Consider the following 23,658-nt stretch of genomic DNA (forward strand, 5'->3'; position numbering starts at 1 on the left):
GCAACAAGGATTTTTGGTTAGCTTTGGTGTTCCTAACTGGGATGTAGGGTGTGGTGGTGTGATGACCTGTGTCCCCTGGCTTGCCCAGGGCGACACACTGGCTTTTTGTTTTTACTACATCCTGATAGTAGATTGTATCAGAAACCAGTGGTTTGAGTAGCACATCAAAACATAGTTAGAGGGGTGGTAGGTTGTTGCAGCTGTTCTAACTGTTCACAGTCATGGTTTCGACCTACCTCATATAATTCATTGGCTCTCAGTCTGCCTAGAATTAAAGGGTTTTTCCAGGACTATATTAATGTGGGCCTAAGAACTAACAGGCAGATAGTTAACTACCTGCCTGTTCTGCCCGGTGTAGATTTCTGTCCACACATAGTGGTCAGGACCGTTCCTGCCAGTGATTCTTCATCTTCTGCTGAAGGCTTGTCTTCAGAGCTTATTTTTTGCTGTGCTGATGGGGTATGACTGCCGATGTAATGCTGACTGACATCCGGCTCCGCTCTGAAGAGCTGTGGAAAGTTAGCTGTCAATCAGCACGATGTCGGCAATCACGGAAGAAGAAGAGCTGGTTGTTGATGTAGAGCAGCTGAATCATCAGCAGGAGCATTCAGTGACCGCTCTGATCTGGCGCTAAGTAGAACAGGCAGCAGTTGCAAAAGGTATTATTCAGATTATTTCTCTTTTCCACTCTGACAAAAGAATGTCATATCGTTCTCAAAAAGTAGAAAACTGTCTCTCTCACTACATGTCAATGTGTAACAAGTAGAGTTGAGCGCGGTTCGCGGTTCGAGGTTCTCCAGTTCTAGACTCGAGTGATTTTGGGGCCTGTTCTAGATCGAACTGGAACTCGAGCTTTTTGCAAAAGCTCGATAGTTCTAGAAACGTTCGAGAACGGTTCTAGCAGCAAAAAAACAGCTAATTCCTAGCTGGCTTTCCGCTGTAATAGTGTAAGTCACTCTGTGACTCACACTATTATGACATTTCAGTGTATAGTGTGCGGGAACAGCGCCTTCAGATCACTGCTGTTTGTATAATGGCGATCGCCAATTTTTTTTTTTTTTTCCTTGTCTTCCTTCCCTAAGCGCGCGCGTCTTGTGGGGCGGGACAGCATGTCAGCCAATCCCAGACACACACACAGCTAAGTGGACTTTTAGCCAGAGAAGCAACGGCATGTGTGATAGGATGTCCATGTCACATGTCCCTGCATTATAAAAACGAGTATCTGCCCGTCCGGACGCCATTATCTCTTCTGCGTCCTTGGTGTCAGACATCACTGTCGCAGCTCCGTCCTTTGTCCTATCGCCGATACAGCTGTATGCATTCCATACACAGCGCTAGACAGCTTAGGGAGAGCACTTTCTATCAGTCCTTTTAAGGGCTCAAACCGTTAGGGTCAGAGCCATAGGTGACAGGTCCTGAAAACAGAGACAGCGTCTGTGTAGCCAAAGTCAGGGATTTCGTCGCTGCATTTCCCCATTAGGAGGGAATAGAAAGGCAGGCTTCCATTCCTCTACCCAGAGCCCCACAATCCTGGCACTGTACCCTCCTGTCCTCTGCACACTCCAACTCTTTTTAACTAAGCCATTATACTAGCAAACAGTCAGTGTACCTAGTGGCATCCTAAACGTGGCTATTGGATTTTTGTGTAGTCACACTAGTGGAAAGATATTTGCAGCACGTCTGCCTGCATTGCACACTCAAACTTTTTTTAACTAAGCCATTATACTAGCAAACAGTCAGTGTACCTAGTGGCATCCTAAACGTGGCTACTGTACTTTTGTGTAGTCACACTAGTGGAAAGATATTTGCAGCACGTCTGCCTGCATTGCACACTCAAACTTTTTTTAACTAAGCCATTATACTAGCAAACAGTCAGTGTACCTAGTGGCATCCTAAACGTGGCTATTGTACTTTTGTGTAGTCACACTAGTGGAAAGATATTTGCAGCACGTCTGCCTGCATTGCACACTCAAACTTTTTTTAACTAAGCCATTATACTAGCAAACAGTCAGTGTACCTAGTGGCATCCTAAACGTGGCTATTGTACTTTTGTGTAGTCACACTAGTGGAAAGATATTTGCAGCACGTCTGCCTGCATTGCACACTCAAACTTTTTTTAACTAAGCCATTATACTAGCAAACAGTCAGTGTACCTAGTGGCATCCTAAACGTGGCTATTGTACTTTTGTGTAGTCACACTATTGTAAAGATATTTGCAGCACCTCTGCCTGCATTGCACACTCAAACTCTTTTTAACTAAGCCATTATACTAGCAAACAGTCAGTGTACCTAGTGGCATCCTCAACGTGGCTATTGTACTTTTGTGTAGTCAAACTAGTGGAAAGATATTTGCAGCATGTCTGCCTGCATTGCACACTCCCACTCTTTTTAACTAAGCCATTATACTAGCAAACAGTCAGTGTACCTAGTGGCATCCTAAACGTGGCTATTGGACTTTTGTGTAGTCACACTAGTGCAAAGATATTTGCAGCACGTCAGCCTGCATTGCACACTCAAACTTTTTTTTAACTAAGCCATTATACTAGCAAACAGTCAATGTACCTAGTGGCATCCTAAACGTGGCTATTGGACTTTTGTGTAGTCACACTAGTGGAAAGATATTTGCAGCACGTCTGCCTGCATTGCACACTCAAACTCTTTTTAACTAAGCCATTATACTAGCAAACAGTCAGTGTACCTAGTGGCATCCTCAACGTGGCTATTGTACTTTTGTGTAGTCACACTAGTGCAAAGATATTTGCAGCACGTCTGCCTGCATTGCACACTCAAACTTTTTTTAACTAAGCCATTATACTAGCAAACAGTCAGTGTACCTAGTGGCATCCTAAACGTGGCTATTGTACTTTTGTGTAGTCACACTAGTGGAAAGATATTTGCAGCACGTCTGCCTGCATTGCACACTCAAACTCTTTTTAACTAAGCCATTATACTAGCAAACAGAAAGTGTACCTAGTGGCATCCTAAACGTGGCTATTGTACTTTTGTGTAGTCACACTAGTGGAAAGATATTTGCAGCACGTCTGCCTGCATTGCACACTCAAACTCTTTTTAACTAAGCCATTATACTAGCAAACAGTCAGTGTACCTAGTGGCATCCTCAACGTGGCTATTGTACTTTTGTGTAGTCAAACTAGTGGAAAGATATTTGCAGCATGTCTGCCTGCATTGCACACTCCCACTCTTTTTAACTAAGCCATTATACTAGCAAACAGTCAGTGTACCTAGTGGCATCCTAAACGTGGCTATTGTACTTTTGTGTAGTCACACTAGTGGAAAGATATTTGCAGCACGTCTGCCTGCATTGCACACTCAAACTCTTTTTAACTAAGCCATTATACTAGCAAACAGTCAGTGTACCTAGTGGCATCCTAAACGTGGCTATTGGACTTCTGTATAGTCCCACTAGTGCAAAGATATTTGCAGCACCTCTGCCTGCATTGCACACTCAAACTCATTGTTACTAAGCCATTATACTAGCAAACACTGAGTGAACTTAGTGGCATCCTAAACGTGACTATTGGACTTCTGTATAGTCCCACTAGTGCAAAGATATTTGCAGCACCTCTGCCTGCATTGCACACTCAAACTCATTGTTACTAAGCCATTATACTAGCAAACAGTCAGTGAACCTATTGGCATCCTAAACGTGGCTATTGGACTTTTGTCTAGTCACACTAGTGCAAATCTATGTGCAGCACCTGTGCATGACACCCTCCTGCTCTGTTTTTAATAAGCTATAATGATAGCACAAAATACTGCCATTTAGTGGCATCATAGAACTGGCTGTTGTATTCCATTAGTGCCCCACTGGTGCCAAGCTATTTCTAGCACCTCTACATGACACCCTCATGCACATTTTGCTACGCTAATGTTATAGCAAACTCAGGGAATTCATTGCTGCATTTGATAATTCGGAGGGATAGAAAGTGAGGCTTCCTTTAGCTTTTCCTTCTGTTCATAGACAGCATCTCCAAGTTCACACCCGCAGAGCAATTTCTCCTCCACGTCTAAGTGTGGAGAAGCAGCTAGTGCGCATGCGTGTGCCGATTTACCCCAGCTGCAGCCTAACTACAGTGTTTCGCCTAGTGAGTATGCTCAGCCTGACTGTGCCATTCCTGACGCTAAGTCTTCATTTCGGGATACAGCGCATGCTCCCACACTAAGTGTCAAAAGCCTCTTTGCACAGGTACTTGCATTCCGTGCCGGGTCTAAGTCCTGTTTTGTGCCTAGACACCATGCTAAAGCTGATAGTCTTTTTTCAGAGACTGTATTTCATGCTACTGAGCATGCTCAGGCACTTACTGCATCAGAGACTAGGTCCGGTAATGAACTCTTTGGCCCTGCCCCTGATGTGGGGGTCCCATATAGACCACAGGGCATCAGGTGTCCTCCCAAATGGCTTGCAGAGGCCCACCCCTATGACTTGTCACCGCATTATTGATGGTCAGACGATGACTGGTGAGGTGTTTGGGTCATGGCAGCCATGAGGTCATCATTGAAGTTGCGGTTCCAAATAGGACGCTAGTTATGCCACTCATGACGTGTCACTCTACTTTTGTCTCCAGGAGGTTCATTGTGGTTCACCCTGGTTTGGGGCGGACCCAGGTTATAAAAGGGGCTGGAGCCAACAAGGAGGTGCACATTCTTCTATTATGCTCCGAAAAAGCACACCTCCATGTGTTGAACCCATTGCGGCTTTAGGCCAGAGGTAGGCAGGGATAGGGTGTCGATGCAGGCCACCACCACAGTTGGTAACGCAGAACGGTTAAGACCAGCTCCTGTCCTACCAGTCCTGCTTGTGCAGCCCAGTGGCATTAACAGGCCTGCTGCTGCTGATGCGCCTGCTGTCCACAGGTGTGGCCCCTACACACACGGTCAGCGTACTCAATGGCTCCTGTGTTGTTAACAGGGAGTTCCTGGACTGGGTGGGCATGTGGACCCTGTGACGCTAACAGGGCTCCCAGTCTCCAGATCCGAATGGCGTCTAACTCGGTTCAGGCTACTATTAATTTCATAGCCACACAGCTCTGTATCCTCCACCAAACCTTCCAGTTGCCAACCTCTCCTTTTCCAACTGGGAGCACGGTGGACACTGACTGCTGATGGGGATATATACCTTTCTCTTTCTTTTCTTATTAATTTTCGTTATATAGCGGTAACATAGTATATACCACCTTATCCAAATCTGCCAGTCCCACTGTAACAGATGGTGTTTCTTCATCAAATGTTACTTTTGCTTAACCACCAAATCCACGGACCAAAACTTTTTTCCCCTTTCCAACACACCTGTTCCCCTTTCCACCAGCATCTGTCCTTTTTCAACTCATTTTGGTATATGACCAAAAGTGCAACTCTGCAGGGACACCGTACTCAACGCCATCTCAGCACAGCAGCCATCCCTCGGTCCCTCCGATGTGGACAAGGAAAAGACCATTTCCTCCTATCCATGACAAAGCGTTGAGATTCACTCTGTGCAGCACTGGTGTTTAGTGGAAAAGCAAATCTAAGATTGCGTACCACATTCTGCAGATACTCCTGTATACGTGCGTCCATTTCTATGACAGGAATTATTTGGCCAAATTTTGTCTTGTACCGGGGATCTAACAGTGTGGCAACCCAGTATTCAGGATTACTTCGAATTCGTACAATCCGAGGGTCATGTAGGTAGTGCAGCAAGAAGGCGCTCATGTGTCTTGTGCATCCAGGAGGACCAAGTCCTTGGTGTGTTGGTGGCAGAGAGGTGAGAATCGTGCCTCCTTCCTCTGCCCTCTCCCCACAACCTCGCACAACCGAAATGTGAGCAAGCTCTCACTCATCTGCTGAGTCTTCCATGCCCATCGCCAGTTCGTCCTCCATTTCTTCATGGGCTCCTGCACTTTCCTCAACAGTTTTGCTGATACTATGCGCCCTTGTTAATCCCTCTCCCTCACCATGACTGCCGCATAGGTGCCGCTGACCATCTGGACCTCGTAGATCTTGTTATCCCTTCCGCATATGACTCCTCCTGTACTTCCTCCCCTTCCTCTTGTCCCAACACCTGACTCCGAATAATAATTACAGTGTGCTCCATCATGTAGATGACCAGAGTTGTCACGCTGAGAATGACATTGCCAGTGCTAAACATCTTCGTCGACATTTGTAAACTGTGTAGCAGGGTGCATAGGTCCTTGATCTGACACCACTCCAGCAGCATGATCTGCACCACCTCTGGATCAAGTTATCCCAGGCTATATGTCATACCGTATTTCAGCAGGGCTCTGCGGTGCTGCCACACACGCTGCAACATGTGCAGATTCCAATTCCTGCGTGTCGGAACATCGCATTTCCGGCGTTTAACTGCCAGACCCTAAGACTTCCGGAGTGATGAAAGTTGTTGAGCTGCTGTGTGCGCACGATGGAAGTGAGCACATAGCGAGCGTGCCCGCTGCACAAGGCCATGTACGCCGGGATGGTGTTTTAAAAATTGCTGGAGAATTAGGTTCAACACGTGAGCCATACAAGGCACGTGTGTCACATTGCCCTGACGATGGCCCGCAGCCAGGTTTGCATCATTGCCGCACACGGCTGTTAAGTCACCAACGGAGTACGCTCCGTCAATTTGTACTCCGGTCGCCAGGTGACAACGTGTTCCTTTCATGCATAGTGCTGATGATGGGAGAGGAGTCGATGCCAGCGGCGCAGGTGGACGCAGGTTATGCTCACCCACTGGGCTGCATTACCTTGACAGATGCAGAATCTCTGGCTGAATGTAGCTGGTGGGTATCTCACAGATGAAATACCATCATTCAGCTACAACCAATGGGAAGACACCACACCCTTTTTTATGCCCATCCTGTCTGCAGACCACTGCCAGACATAGCTATGAACCTCTGGTTAATTTTACCCCCAGTTCAGTTTTATGATTTTGTGTGCTTGTTACCTGACTACTTTTCCTGCTTGCTGTTTATGTACCTTGTTGGCCGATCCGCATTTCACCTCTGCTTGTTTTCTGATTAATTGTAATAGAATATGTCTGGCTCACTGTGTACGCAGTAGGTGCTCAGAAAAAATAATAGTCAATATAATAAACTTAGCTCTGGCACACTATAGTGATCAATAAGATGATAGAAGACTCCTTGAAATGCTGAAAATTCTTTTATTAGTGCAAAAAAAGGATGATAAATCGTCCGACGTTTCAACCTTATTTTCAGGTCTTAATCATGGACATGGTTATCTAAGATCATAGGGGGTTACAAAATAATATAAACATGTAATTAGTACAACATAATAATCCAGTATATCATAGTACAATAAATCACTTAACCATGATGCACATGTAAGAATTTTCCTAAAAAACATAATGGATGCATTTATACAAAGGGAAATACAAAATTCCCATAAGGCCCATCTGAGAGACTTATCAGGAAATAAAATGAAATAACCAAAAACAAAGTCAGGCATAATGGATACACACCTATATGAGTAACAGGGTGGTGTGTGTTCAATTGTATAGCGTCATCGCCAATAGTACAAATGGAAAACTTGTAATCCTACATAGTCAAAAAAGAGTGAACACACATCATATCAAAATCACAGAAACCTGATTATGAGAAAAGAACTAGATCTTCATACTGTATTCAATATAGCAGTGTGAACATATATATGTCTCGGTACCTTATGCACTTAGAATTTCTAATGTAGATAATGCGAGCCTATTCCAAAAACTGGAGTTGGGTAAAATCTAAAATAAATGGCATAGGAATTATTATGACACATGGGCTGTGACCAAAAAATGGGCCGTGAGACCAAGAGGTAAAGAATGAAACTACCTGTATCCCTACATAGTAATAGGTAATGGATGTTACCCCAAAATCTAGGTGAAAGGGGCTCTTATATCAAAGAATTCACGGTCACTTCAGAGATATGAAAAATAGGATAAATGGTATAATAATGAATAGGTGGTGAGTCGTACCACCTAAAGAAGATGTGAAATATAGGACACACATCCGTAACCATTACATGTTCTGATAGAAAAGAGAGGGAGAGAGAGTAAAGGAGAAAAGAACAAATAAAAAGTTTAAAAAGAATGGATGTCACTACCTGAGTCGCTGCTGGAAAAGCCCCAATAGGTGTAGTGAGGGTTGGTAGAGTGCCCTCACTGAAGGGTTTTCAGTTGCCTCAGATTCATGAAAAGGCAAGGATGCCTGGAGAGAAAAGGGGGAGGTGAACAGTACAAGATATGTGTATCACATGTACTAATGTAGGGATATATACAGGCTATTCATAGAAAATAGATTTCAAAAGGTAAGAAATACCTGTATTGTTATATGATAGCCGCGTATTAAAGTATATTATAAGGGTATATCCAAATAATATATTGGTTCAGCTGAAAGATTCTCAGTGGTATTAGGATCACAACCTCTATAGACAAATGTTGCAAAAATTAGAAGTGTACATACATGAAAGAATAACACCAATATAAGGTACATATAGTGTGCAGAGCATTCCAATGATGTTACCTTTATGTAGTTTTAAGGGACTTGACCATAAAGGCCCTGTGGATATTCAAGGGAAAAAGACGTCCCAGTAGGGCTCTATGGGGAACCCTATAGGGAATATGGAATAAATACTAGTATATGGGATGCATGTGTCAAACACTATAGTGTAGGCCAGATCACATACCTGGTATATACTGGTGGAGGTAAAGGGCGAACAGAGCGCTGTATTGGGGCTGTAAAGGAGAGCATAAGGAAAAATGGATAAAGGCTCCTGATAACGTGGCTTAGACCGGAGTGATCCGGTACACATACCTCTCAGTGGTGGTGCAGGGTATCGGGTATAGGCCCCAGGGAGGAGTGCGTCCGACCGTGGCGAGGGACTTATTTATACTAGGGAGCAGTGCATTCCCCGTCTGACTTCCTGGACGGTGGAACGCAGCGTGCGGCCGGTGAAGCGCACGCCGCGCATGCGCAGCGCAACCAGTGCACCGCGCATGCGCGGGGAGCGTCACACACGCCGATGATGTGAAGTGCTGTGGTTGGAGGACACTTGTAGAGGGGCGTGTAACAGAGTGACAGTGGGGTGTTGGTGCAAGCTGGACCGTGGATTGCATGCAGCAAAGGCGCTGTGCCTGGCTATTGGCACAGCGCCCAAGCCGGACACAGAGCACCGGCCAGTGTGTTGGAGAAAATGAACTATAAACTATAGAGTCCATATGAGGCCAAAGGTCGTAATGCACTTAAGGTGAACTGGATGATACGCCACATGATGATACTATATAGTGCAGAGTTAGATGGATGACCAAAATAAGTGCCGGTTGGTGCAGGGATCAGGTGGTGGAAAGTGCCTAAAAGAAAAAGAAAAAGAGTTAGATTGGGGTTATTGATAGAGTCATAATTCTACTGCTATTTGCCCTTATATTGGAGTTTTACAGTTATACACATAAAATAAAATAAAATAATAAGAAACCGAGATACCTAATAAAATCAAATGACATAGTTAGACCTAAGGACACCCAAGATTATTAATAATAATCCAATAAGACACAATGTAATCACGTGAGAAAACATATAAAATCTTGTAAAAGGAAAAAATGGATCATATACAAAGAAAGTTATAGGCACATGTCATGTTCTCGATTGAGACCCCTGGGCTCCAATGTATTGAGAGTGAAAATCCAATAGGATTCTCTTTCCTTAAGGGTACGTATTCGATTGCCCCCTCTTCTAGGGGGAGGGACATGTTCAAGTACTTGATACTTCAATTGGGCAATAGTATGTCCATATGTGATGAAGTGATGCGGGATGGGTAGTAGGATCTGCTTGCACCTAATTGTGGACTTATGCTTACTGATGCGGTCTCGGATATGTTGGGTAGTCTCTCCAACATATTTTGTAACCCCCTATGATCTTAGATAACCATGTCCATGATTAAGACCTGAAAATAAGGTCGAAACGTCGGACGATTTATCATCCTTTTTTTGCACTAATAAAAGAATTTTCAGCATTTCAAGGAGTCTTCTATCATCTTATTGATCACTATAGTGTGCCAGAGCTAAGTTTATTATATTGACTATTATTTTTTCTGAGCACCTACTGCGTACACAGTGAGCCAGACATATTCTATTACAATTGTCTATATTTTTTCTGAGCTCCAGTGTCCTTACCCACCATCTCCAATGTCCTTTACCACTTTTTCGTATAACGCAGATGAAGTCAGCAGCATACTTTCCAAAGTAACTATACCGAATACTTTTCTATCAGTACCAAATGAAGAAGTTCGATCTAGAGATTACGAGAAAGAACTCAGAAGACACACCGCTTTGGAACTACACTGCGCCACATTGGCAGAGTACCACCGTATGCAGCGTATTCCCAGGGGACTACGTGTGTCACTGAAGCCAACACTTTTTTCAGACAAACCAGATTACTGCCTTAAATTTGAAAGTATAATTAATAAGTGCTCGATGGACATCATAATTTTGACTATTGAATTTCTACAAAAAGAAATCGAGGACCTGGGACAGAACATTAGCTCCATTGAACTCCAACTCCAGAACACTCTACCCAGCACGGACTGGGATAAGATTCATTCTAAAACTAAGGAGACGATAGCCGAATTCAGAAGAACCTTACAAGAGCGAAAGAGGTCCAAGTTTGTAAGAGACCAGGACGACTATTCCAGGAATCGTGTCTACCGTTGGCAGTTCGCAGAGGACAACCCTAGGCGACCATCTTTTTACAATCGCTATTCTTCATCGTCTGGATCGGATACAGAACAATTTATTCCTCGACAAGCCCGTTTTTTAGGCCAACGTTCAAATCAAAAAGGAAGACGCGGCGCAGCAAGAGGGGCCACAGGAACCATACCGACCTACCACGTGCAGACACGTTCTCAGGTATTAACTTAGTGTATAACATCTCCTCTTACAATCTATCTGTAACTGAGTCACGTGTATTGCAAAAAGGTTTATCGTTTTGTCCCACTCCATCGTTTAACACATTTGTATTAGATCAGGAGATGAGGAGGTTTTTTAGGACCCTTTGGTTGAAAGCCCATTTCAGTATGGATAGGGACACACCTATTGAGACAACCCCATCCACTCCCGACAACATGTTTCGGTTGAAGCAGCTGGATTTGAGAATTCCCAGCTCCTTTAACCCGCCTAAGTCTTACCATCCGATCCAAACATACGTTGCCTTGGTTTCCAGGGATATTGGTCAAACATTAAAATCGGTCGATGAGGGGCAATTTAAGATAAAACATAACCTCACCATAGAAGAGAGCCGGGCAATGTCCGACTTGAAAAATAATCCTAAGATCGTAATTAAACCGGCGGATAAAGGTGGGGCCATAGTGGTACTTGACAAAACATATTATGTCAATGAGATATTGAGCCAACTTAGTGATACTGATACCTATTGTCCTATTCCACGTGACCCCACATCTCATATACAAGGACTGATTAAGAACATAGTTGACCTCTATCTTACCAATAACACCATAGACCAAAAATTGGCGGAGTTTCTCATCAAGGCACACCCCATAACACCAGTATTTTACACGCTACCTAAGGTTCACAAAAATATGAACCAACCCCCTGGACGCCCCATTGTAGCGTCCACTGAATCCGTTTTGTCCCCACTTGCCATTACGGTAGAACGAATTCTCACTCCCCTGATAACTGTGATCAAATCGTATCTCAAAGATACCTCGGATTTTCTGACACACTTACGACAGGTCGGGATGTTACCTCCTGGGTGCTTACTAGTATCCTTTGACGTCAACAGTCTGTATACTAGCATCCAACACCAGGAAGGGATGCAAGCTGTAGACTGGTTTTTGTCCAAATATAGTTCTTATTCTCCGATACAGAACAAGTTCTGCCTGGACCTTCTCCGTATTGTTCTTGAAAATAACTTCTTCTTGTTCCAAGATCAATTTTACGTACAGAAACGCGGGACCGCGATGGGCTCAAACTTAGCACCCCCTTATGCTAATATCTATATGGCGTACTTCGAGGAGGTTTACGTTTATAATCACCCTCTATGGTTAGAACATTCTGTAACCTGGAAAAGATACATCAACGACATATTCATGATTTGGAGGGGGGACTCGGAGACTTTATTTCGATTTTTTACTGATCTCAATTCATTCAGACAGGGTCTGACTTTTACCATCCATCATGACTTACATGAGATCAATTTTTTGGACACCTTGGTAATGTTATCTGATAGCACCTTGAGTACAGATTTGTACGTCAAACCCACTGACCGGAATAGCCTGTTACATTACACAAGTTGTCATCCGCGTCACACGAAACAGGGACTCCCCATTTCCCAACATAAACGGGTTGAACGTATTGTATCGGATCCTTTACAACGCAATATCAGATCCACAGAGATGCGCAATAAATTTCTTCAAAGGGGGTATCCACTGGATATTGCAGATAGGAGATCTTCCCAGAGATCCACCACTAACAAAAAGGTTCCACGGGTCTCATGCATTAATACCTACCATCCTTTTTCGCCCTTAATTAGGAGCATCATATGCAGGCATTGGCCACTTTTGAGCAAGGCCTACCCGGAAGTGAGTGAGTTCCAATCACTCCCTTTATTCTGTAATAAAAGACCACAGAATCTTCGTGACAATTTAGTTAGAGCCGACATTGGTTCGAATAAGATTGTACAGAGACAAACCTTTTTGGGCACCCCTAAGAGAGGGAATTTCCCGTGCCATCATTGCGTGCAATGTAACAATCTTACCAGGGGCGACACCTTTACCCATCCTTTGTCAGGTCGCGTTTTTCCGATACATGGATTTTTCACCTGCGAATCCTCTTATGTGGTTTATCTGATCAAGTGCCCGTGCGGTCTCGGATATGTTGGAGAGACTACCCAACATATCCGAGACCGCATCAGTAAGCATAAGTCCACAATTAGGTGCAAGCAGATCCTACTACCCATCCCGCATCACTTCATCACATATGGACATACTATTGCCCAATTGAAGTATCAAGTACTTGAACATGTCCCTCCCCCTAGAAGAGGGGGCAATCGAATACGTACCCTTAAGGAAAGAGAATCCTATTGGATTTTCACTCTCAATACATTGGAGCCCAGGGGTCTCAATCGAGAACATGACATGTGCCTATAACTTTCTTTGTATATGATCCATTTTTTCCTTTTACAAGATTTTATATGTTTTCTCACGTGATTACATTGTGTCTTATTGGATTATTATTAATAATCTTGGGTGTCCTTAGGTCTAACTATGTCATTTGATTTTATTAGGTATCTCGGTTTCTTATTATTTTATTTTATTTTATGTGTATAACTGTAAAACTCCAATATAAGGGCAAATAGCAGTAGAATTATGACTCTATCAATAACCCCAATCTAACTCTTTTTCTTTTTCTTTTAGGCACTTTCCACCACCTGATCCCTGCACCAACCGGCACTTATTTTGGTCATCCATCTACCTCTGCACTATATAGTATCATCATGTGGCGTATCATCCAGTTCACCTTAAGTGCATTACGACCTTTGGCCTCATATGGACTCTATAGTTTATAGTTCATTTTCTCCAACACACTGGCCGGTGCTCTGTGTCCGGCTTGGGCGCTGTGCCAATAGCCAGGCACAGCGCCTTTGCTGCATGCAATCCACGGTCCAGCTTGCACCAACACCCCACTGTCACTCTGTTACACGCCCCTCTACAAGTGTCTTCCAACCACAGCACTTCACATCATCGGCGTGTGTGACGCTCCCCGCGCATGCGCGGTGCACTGGTTGCGCTGCGCATGCGCGGCGTGCGCTTCACCGGCCGCACGCTGCGTTCCACCGTCCAGGAAGTCGGACGGGGAATGCACTGCTCCCTAGTATAAATAAGTCCCTCGCCACGGTCGGACGCACTCCTCCCTGGGGCCTATACCCGATACCCTGCACCACCACTGAGAGGTATGTGTACCGGATCACTCCGGTCTAAGCCACGTTATCAGGAGCCTTTATCCATTTTTCCTTATGCTCTCCTTTACAGCCCCAATACAGCGCTCTGTTCGCCCTTTACCTCCACCAGTATATACCAGGTATGTGATCTGGCCTACACTATAGTGTTTGACACATGCATCCCATATACTAGTATTTATGCCATATTCCCTATAGGGTTCCCCATAGAGCCCTACTGGGACGTCTTTTTCCCTTGAATATCCACAGGGCCTTTATGGTCAAGTCCCTTAAAACTACATAAAGGTAACATCATTGGAATGCTCTGCACACTATATGTACCTTATATTGGTGTTATTCTTTCATGTATGTACACTTCTAATTTTTGCAACATTTGTCTATAGAGGTTGTGATCCTAATACCACTGAGAATCTTTCAGCTGAACCAATATATTATTTGGATATACCCTTATAATATACTTTAATACGCGGCTATCATATAACAATACAGGTATTTCTTACCTTTTGAAATCTATTTTCTATGAATAGCCTGTATATATCCCTACATTAGTACATGTGATACACATATCTTGTACTGTTCACCTCCCCCTTTTCTCTCCAGGCATCCTTGCCTTTTCATGAATCTGAGGCAACTGAAAACCCTTCAGTGAGGGCACTCTACCAACCCTCACTACACCTATTGGGGCTTTTCCAGCAGCGACTCAGGTAGTGACATCCATTCTTTTTAAACTTTTTATTTGTTCTTTTCTCCTTTACTCTCTCTCCCTCTCTTTTCTATCAGAACATGTAATGGTTACGGATGTGTGTCCTATATTTCACATCTTCTTTAGGTGGTACGACTCACCACCTATTCATTATTATACCATTTATCCTATTTTTCATATCTCTGAAGCGACCGTGAATTCTTTGATATAAGAGCCCCTTTCACCTAGATTTTGGGGTAACATCCATTACCTATTACTATGTAGGGATACAGGTAGTTTCATTCTTTACCTCTTGGTCTCACGGCCCATTTTTTGGTCACAGCCCATGTGTCATAATAATTCCTATGCCATTTATTTTAGATTTTACCCAACTCCAGTTTTTGGAATAGGCTCGCATTATCTACATTAGAAATTCTAAGTGCATAAGGTACCGAGACATATATATGTTCACACTGCTATATTGAATACAGTATGAAGATCTAGTTCTTTTCTCATAATCAGGTTTCTGTGATTTTGATATGATGTGTGTTCACTCTTTTTTGACTATGTAGGATTACAAGTTTTCCATTTGTACTATTGGCGATGACGCTATACAATTGAACACACACCACCCTGTTACTCATATAGGTGTGTATCCATTATGCCTGACTTTGTTTTTGGTTATTTCATTTTATTTCCTGATAAGTCTCTCAGATGGGCCTTATGGGAATTTTGTATTTCCCTTTGTATAAATGCATCCATTATGTTTTTTAGGAAAATTCTTACATGTGCATCATGGTTAAGTGATTTATTGTACTATGATATACTGGATTATTATGTTGTACTAATTACATGTTTATATTATTTTGTAACCCCCTATGATCTTAGATAACCATGTCCATGATTAAGACCTGAAAATAAGGTCGAAACGTCGGACGATTTATCATCCTTTATTTGCACTAATAAAAGAATTTTCAGCATTTCAAGGAGTCTTCTATCATCTTATTGATCACTATAGTGTGCCAGAGCTAAGTTTATTATATTGTTTTCTGATTAAGTCCTGGCCGTCCCATTCTGTTCCTGTTCCTCAATTAATGTTTTGACCCTGCCTGACTACTATTCTCTGGAACTGCAGCCTTCCACAGGTATTAATCACCTTGGGCCCTGTGTAATTCCTAATCCCTGTATAGGGGTTAAAGGGTTTCAGGGTTCTAGGGGTCCTGCTTGGTGAGTGGCTTCCCTCTAGCCTATCATTTACAGCCCATCTGAGTGTGTGGATCAAGGAAGGCGTTACACCGTGCTCTCTGCAGAAGGCCATGTGGGCCAGGATAGTGCTTTAAAAATTGCTGGACAACCAGGTTCAACACATGAACCACACAAGGCACGTGTGTCACATTGTCACAGCGAAGGGCCGCACCCATGTTTGCATCATTGTCGCACCCGGCCTTCCCTGGCTGCTGGTTGAGTGGAGACAACCATTGATGAAGCTCGGTCTCCAGAGCTAACCGTCCACAACTTCTCAGCGGTGTGACTCACATTTCCCATACATTTCAAAGTAAACCTTTGACCGCCTGATGGCATTGAGCTCTGCTGCCAGCATAGTAAGGAGGTGTGTGGTAGTCCTTGTGCGCAGTTACAAGGAAGGGTGGCCTGACCACACAGGGTTTGCGCCAAGGTGGAGGACCCACACGAGGTTGAAGAGGCAGAAGCAGTGTATTAACTTCTACATACAGAAGAAGGATTGACACAACTCGTGGGGACGGCAAGACTTGTACAGCAGACCCATCTCCATCTCTCCCCACAGTAACCCATTGCCCAGTCAGCGACATGTAACGCCCCTGTCCATGCTTACTGGGCCAATTATCTGTGGTGAAATGCACCCTGTCACACAGAGTTTCTCAAGGAATCAGTGATGTTTAGTGCGACATGCTGGTGTAGAGCGTGCACGCCTTTGTTGGAGAAGGAGTGGCGCCTGGGCATCGGCTCTTGGGGCACTGCGATGGGCATAAGGTCTCGAAAATCCTCGGTTAAAAAGGTTGGAAAGGCAGCATTTTGGTAGCCAACAGTTTCCAGATGCTGAAAGTCAACCTCTAAGCCATGTTATGCCCTTCTAAAAGCATGTAAAACACAGTAAGGGGACTCCAACCACAGTCTCCCTCATTGTCACTAATTGGGCCACACACACCCCACTTGACTGGCATCAGTTGACCTTCCCTTTTGAAAAAGAAAAAGATGCTTGGCATGAAGCACTCTCAAAAATACGCGTGCCTTTCCCGTCCCCTGGCTGACCCAGGGGAAGAAAAGTCCTCTGAGAGCCATGACTTGTTCATCTTGGTTCTTTTAGAAACACAGCGAGGGGACTCCAACCACAGTCTCCCTCGTTGCCACTAATTGGGCCACACACACCCCACTTGACTGGTATCAGTTGACCCCCCCTTTTGAAAAAGAAAAAGATGCTTGGCATGAAGCACTCTCAAAAATACGCGTGCCTTTCTCGTCCCCTGGATGACCCAGGGGAAGAAAAGTCCTCTGAGAGCCATGACTTGTTCATCTTGGTTCTTTTAGAAACACAGCGAGGGGACTCCAACCACAGTCTCCCTCGTTTCCACTAACTGGGCCACACACACCCCACTTGACTGGCATCAGTTGACCTTCCCTTTTGAAAAAGAAAAAGATGCTTGGCATGAAGCACTCTCAAAAATACGCGTGCCTTTTCCGTCCCCTGGATGACCCAGGGGAAGAAAAGTCCTCTGAGAGCCATGACTTGTTCATCTTGGTTCTTTTAGAAACACAGCGAGGGGACTCCAACCACAGTCTCCCTCGTTTCCACTAACTGGGCCACACACACCCCACTTGACTGGCATCAGTTGACCTTCCCTTTTGAAAAAGAAAAAGATGCTTGGCATGAAGCACTCTCAAAAATACGCGTGCCTTTCCCGTCCCCTGGCTGACCCAGGGGAAGAAAAGTCCTCTGAGAGCTATGACTTGTTCATCTTGGTTCTTTTAGAAACACAGCGAGGGGACTCCAACCACAGTCTCCCTCGTTGCCACTAATTGGGCCACACACCCCCCACTTGACTGGCATCAGTTGACCCCCCCTTTTGAAAAAGAAAAAGATGCTTGGCATGAAGCACTCTCAAAAATACGCGAGCCTTTCCCGTCCCCTGGATGACCCAGGGGAAGAAAGGTCCTCTGAGAGCCATGACTTGTTCATCTTGGTTCTTTTAGAAACACAGCGAGGGGACTCCAACCACAGTCTCCCTCGTTTCCACTAACTGGGCCACACACACCCCACTTGACTGGCATCAGTTGACCTTCCCTTTTGAAAAAGAAAAAGATGCTTGGCATGAAGCACTCTCAAAAATACGCGTGCCTTTCCCGTCCCCTGGATGACCCAGGGGAAGAAAAGTCCTCTGAGAGCCATGACTTGTTCATCTTGGTTCTTTTAGAAACACAGCGAGGGGACTCCAACCACAGTCTCCCTCGTTGCCACTAATTGGGCCACACACACCCCACTTGACTGGCATCAGTTGACCCCCCCTTTTGAAAAAGAAAAAGATGCTTGGCATGAAGCACTCTCAAAAATACGCGTGCCTTTCCCGTCCCCTGGCTGACCCAGGGGAAGAAAAGTCCTCTGAGAGCCATGACTTGTTCATCTTGGTTCTTTTAGAAACACAGCGAGGGGACTCCAACCACAGTCTCCCTCGTTGCCACTAATTGGGCCACACACACCCCACTTGACTGGCATCAGTTGACCCCCCCTTTTGAAAAAGAAAAAGATGCTTGGCATGAAGCACTCTCAAAAATACGTGTGCCTTTCCCGTCCCCTGGATGACCCAGGGGAAGAAAAGTCCTCTGAGAGCCATGACTTGTTCATCTTGGTTATTTTTTCAAAAGCGAGGGGACTCCAACCACAGTCTCCCTCGTTGCCACTAATTGGGCCACACACACCGCACTTGACTGACATCACTTGACCCCCCTTTTCAAAATGAAAAAGATGCTTTGCATGAAGCACTCTCAAAAATACACGTGCATTTCGCCTCCCCTGGCTGACCCAGGGGAAGAAAAGTCCTCTGAGAGCCATGTCCACATTGTCAGTGGACAGACACATGTGCTTATCTGCCAGCAGACCCCCAGCAGCACTGAAGACAGGTTCCGAGAGAACGCTGGCTGCAGGACACGACAAGATCCCCAAGGCGTACGTGGCGAGCTCAGGCAATTTATCAAGATTGGAAGCCTAAAATGAGCAGGGCTCAAGTTGCACAATAATGGAATCGATGTTTCCTTGCATATACTCATATATCTGTGTGTCCTCCTCTTTTTCCTTGTCCAGCTCTTTTGTTTTCGCATGAGTATATGTCCTTGTCACTTTCCCATGTGTTTGTGTTGTGTTGTGAGTTGTTTGTCACCTTTTGGACACCTTTGAGGGTGTTTTCTAGGTGATTTTCTGTGTTTGTGATTGCCTGCCATTGTTTCCTATGCAGTTCGAGTTCGGTTCGTCGAACGTTCGACGAGCCGAACTCAAACGGGAGCTCCGTTCGGCGAACCGACCTCGAGCCGAACCGGGACCGGTTCGCTCATCTTTAGTAACAAGTACTAGTTGAAAAAGAGACACCTATCTCCTATTTATAGGTGTGCACTCCGTAAACTATCAATGGTATGGTCTTCAGATGGACATCAATGGTTTGCTGAAAATAGTAATGTAGCTCTTTAATGAGTTAATAGAATATTATTGACAGGGTGTCTATGGTCCATCTCAACTGCCTGCTAATAATCTACTACCTACTATATAGAACATATTGGAAGCTGTTAACTCCTCTTCCAATCTTTTGATGAACATGAGTATGTACATCCCAATACATATAAAGCATTTCCTCTTCTCTTAAAGGATGACAACAGCCTGACTCTGGAAGAAGCAAGTGACTTATGCAAAATGCACTGCCTCTGTGTGGCGCTAATGATCATTTTGCCACTTTCACAGCGAGCAAGAATCCGAAAACTAAATGCAAAATGGAACAGAAACGCTTCTTCATTTATTGGCATGGTATGCAATCATTTTTTATTCCTCGAGTAGTGGTGCCAGTGATGTATTCTGCTGGTATGTATAAAGTACATGTCCTACGTGAAGAATTATGTAAAATCGGTGGAAGGCAGCTCCTTACGTTGGCTGGTATCTTATGTGCAAATATCACTAATAATTTGAATGCTGAAAGTGCCCAATCGGAAAATCCCCAAGGAAAACTGTGACCAATAGGATATTTTGCAAATTTAAAACATCAGAATTTTCTAAAACTTGTTTGAGTTTAAACTGAGCAGTGATATTATTATTATTTTTATTATTATTAGTGTGCTCTTATATGCAAAAATCATGGGGTCATGAAAATGTGTAATTCAATCTTAGCTGGGAAATTTTCCGGTTTTGTGCTTTCATTTTTTTCTCCCTTTCTGCCAAAAGCAATACAGTTTTTGTTTATGCAGCAATAGCCATAGGAAGGCATGTGGGTTTTTTTTGTGGGTCAAATTCTAGTTTTGAAACACACCATTCATTTTATAACTTAATGTACTAGAAAATTAGGAAAAATTCCAATTGTTGTGCAATTTTGCGAAAAAACCTAAATTCCGTCGTTTTTAGGATTTTATTTTTAAGGTACTTGTGCTGTTTAAATGATCTGTCAGTATGATTTTGCAGATCAGTACAATCATGGCAACATTAAAATCATATGGCTTTTTTAATTAAAAAAAAAATGTGAAAAATTGTAAAAAAAATAGTTTTTGCCATTTTTGAGACCTTTATGATTTTCATTTTTATGTCGATAGAACTATGATTGTTATATGAAGGGCTGATGTTTTCATTGTTTCCATGTTGGCATAGACATGATGTCTTGTCGCTTATGAATGCAGTTTTAGGCCCCCTTCACATGTCCGTGAAAAAACACGCACGTGTGTTACGTCCGTTTTTCGGGTCCGTTTTCCATTTTTGTGTCCTTTTTTTGTGTCCGTGTGCCATCTGTGTGAATGCCGTATGCTAGCCATGTGTGTGTGTTGATTGTCCGTTTATGCGTGAGAGAAATAACTGATTTGTGTATGTGTTGTCCGTGTGAATTTATGCGTGTTTGTGATGCACAATGTCGTAGATACATACCCGCTGACAGCAGACAGAGTCGCGCGTAGAGAATGAACTGGGGTGAAGTTCACCCGACTTCATTGTCATATCGCGGCTCTGTCTGTGTCGCGTCCTGATTAGCGGTCACCCGTGAAGGACTCACCGGTGACCGCTAATCACCAGAGTGACTGAATGGAGTACCCCTCTCGCATACTCACCGTTCCCCGATCTCCGGCGCGGCGCTGCACGGCTGTTCTCTAAACTCCGGCGGCTTTTCCTCTTTTGAAAAAGCCGGCCGCTCATTAATCGCATTACTCACCTCATTTGCTGCGTGGAGCTGACAGGAGCGGCGGTGTATTCTGTCACCTCCATGTAGCAGAGCTGAAAGCGACGCTGGAACTTCGTGAATTACGCCGGACATGGAGGGCTTTTTCGGGCTGAATAAAGTGGTGAATGAGGGTATATTTTAGTGTTTTTTATTTCTAATAAAGGATTTTTCAGGTGTGTCTGTTTTTTAACTGTAACTTACAGATTAATCATGGAAGGTATTTCGTGGAGACGCCTGACATGATTAATCTAGGATTTAGTGGCAGTTATGGGCTGCCATTAACTCCTTATTACCCCGATTTGCCAACGCACCAGGGCGAATCGCATATACAGAACTGTCGCATATACAGTAATATATGCGGCAATTCTAGGCGGCTGCTGACTGATATTGTTAGGCTGGGGGGGCTCCCCATAACGTGGGGCTCCCCATCCTGAGAATACCAGCCTGCAGCCGTATGGCTTTATCTGGCTGGATTAAAATAGGGGGGGACCGCACGCCGTTTTTTTAATTATTTATTTCTCTGCTCCATAGTGACACGCCCACCGGCGGCTGTGATTGGTTGCAGTTAGACAGATGTCACTCAGCGTGTGGGCGTGTCTCACTGCAACCAATCATATTTGCCAGTGGGCAGGGAAACCAGGGAATACGAGATTGATTAATGAGTGGCCGGCTTTTTCAAAAGCGGAAAAGCCATCGGAGCTTTTATAACAGCAGTGCAGCGCCGCGCCGGAGATCGGGGAACGGAAAGTATGAGAGGGGGGGAACTGACCGACAGACAGCGTAGATGTGACGCCCTGGCACAGCCAGGTTGTCACAGAAAGAGTTAATCCTCCTTGGTAATCTGATCTCACACCGGTGCAGCCAGACAAGCCACAGCCCCAGTGTAAGAGAAAAGCAGAGGAGAGGGGAGGGGCTGGAGCAGAGAGTGTGTGGAGGGCAGACAGGACAGAGGTCTGGAGTTAGCTCCCAGGCTGGGAGTGAAGCGTTCTCCAAAAGGGCCGGGGCAGGCCGTAGTGAGGAAGGGGCCAGAACAGGTAGCCGGAGCCGGGCGGTGGCCCCTCGGTACCTGGGTACCCGGATCACTACAGGGGAGTAAATTCCCCGTTCCCGGCTGAGGAGAAAGAGGAAGAGAGAGAGGAGAAAAAGGCACTTTGCTGCAGGGAAGGAAACAACAAGGGCTGCTGCACCGTGTGTGGGACTCTAACACCCCCGTACCGGAGGCCGCGGACACCGGCAATTCTTAGTTCACCAGTGACTCCGTGTGACTTTCTTGTGAGTACACCCGTGCCCTCGGGCACCGCACTGCAGCACTGCGCCCTGCTCCCTGCATACCCCATCACCGGGCCCCGGGACTACCAACCCCCTACCCACGGAGGGGAGAAATAACATCTAGCTGCTCCATACCATCGCTCCCGGGATCCCCGTCCAAAGCAGCGGTGGTGTTCCAACTTCACCACAACCGTTGGTGGCGTCACGGACAATTCCCCTTACCAAATCCCTTTATACTGTGGAGCCTGGGATCACAGACCGGGTCACGCCATCGTGATACCCACAGAAGTGACTCTGTGGCCCGGATCTGAGTACCCCTGGTCCCCGGGCGAAACATAGAGGGACAGATAAGACAGAGAGACCGACCGACAGACATAGAGAGAGACCGACCGACCGACGGACTGAGGGAGAGAACGAAACAGAAAAAGAAAAAAGACCGACATCACATGAAAAAAGCACAAAATGTACACGGAGCATACAGAGATGCGTCCGTGTCACTCAGGCGTGTGCGCAGACCCATTGACTTTCATTGGGTCCGTGCGTGCGTGTTGCGTGCTGAAAACGGACATGCTTCCGTGCAAAACGGAGACACAAACGTAGCACGCACACGGACACACGGACCTTAATGAAAAACGCACATGTGTCCTCAAACATTAAATAACATTGGTGCACGTTTCTCCGTGTCTCCGGTATATATGGGACGGACCAAACTCGCACGTGTTTGATGGACGTGTGAAGGGGGCCTTAAGTGTAGTTGCCAAAAAACGACAGTTCTAGAATGCCAGAGAATTGCAGCATATTGTTAAATCGTGGTTCTTCTATGGAGCACTGTTATCATGGTAACCAATTGGCTCCCCAAAATTGCTTTGCGGGGGGGGCAATGGAAGTCAATGCGCATACAAACCGACGTTCTTTAAATGCCACTGTCAGAGATCGACAGTAGAATTTAAGTGCTTAAACTACTGCGGTTACAAATGTAGTGCCCTGGAAAACCAGGTAGTTATACAAGTAGGCCCCCGCATAACACCCATCCCACGAAGGGTTAAATCAGCCGACCTGAAACCCTAGTCACTCCCCTCAGGGAAGGACGGAGAGACCAGTGGGCGGGACCAGGCGTATAGGGAACGCCCACCTAGAGGTCTGGAGAGCCCGGGGTGGGAAAACAGATCAGATTAGTTAAGTGTTACTTGAAGTTTGGAGTGGAGGTGCAAGCTGACAGGTGCCAGGGTCGGAGCCCTGACACCTTGGCTAGGTAGCAGACGGTAGCCAGAGTCTGTAGGAGACAGGAAGATGGCTGCGGGGATCCAAGGTG

General features: G+C 45.1%; 1 protein-coding gene across 2 annotated transcripts in view; it reads left to right on the top strand.

The window, feature by feature from the left end:
• LOC142309813 (putative ATP-dependent RNA helicase DDX60) overlaps positions 1-23,658 on the top strand; it is a 420,704-nt gene that overhangs the window by 62,377 nt on the left and 334,669 nt on the right. For both annotated transcript variants that reach the window (XM_075347271.1, XM_075347272.1), the window contains one exon: positions 19,535-19,690. In XM_075347271.1, the coding sequence (XP_075203386.1) occupies positions 19,535-19,690 (156 nt within the window). The remainder of the gene's footprint in view (positions 1-19,534; positions 19,691-23,658) is intronic.

The sequence above is a fragment of the Anomaloglossus baeobatrachus genome, chromosome 1 (assembly GCF_048569485.1).
Source record: "Anomaloglossus baeobatrachus isolate aAnoBae1 chromosome 1, aAnoBae1.hap1, whole genome shotgun sequence".
NCBI classification, from domain to species: domain Eukaryota; kingdom Metazoa; phylum Chordata; class Amphibia; order Anura; family Aromobatidae; genus Anomaloglossus; species Anomaloglossus baeobatrachus.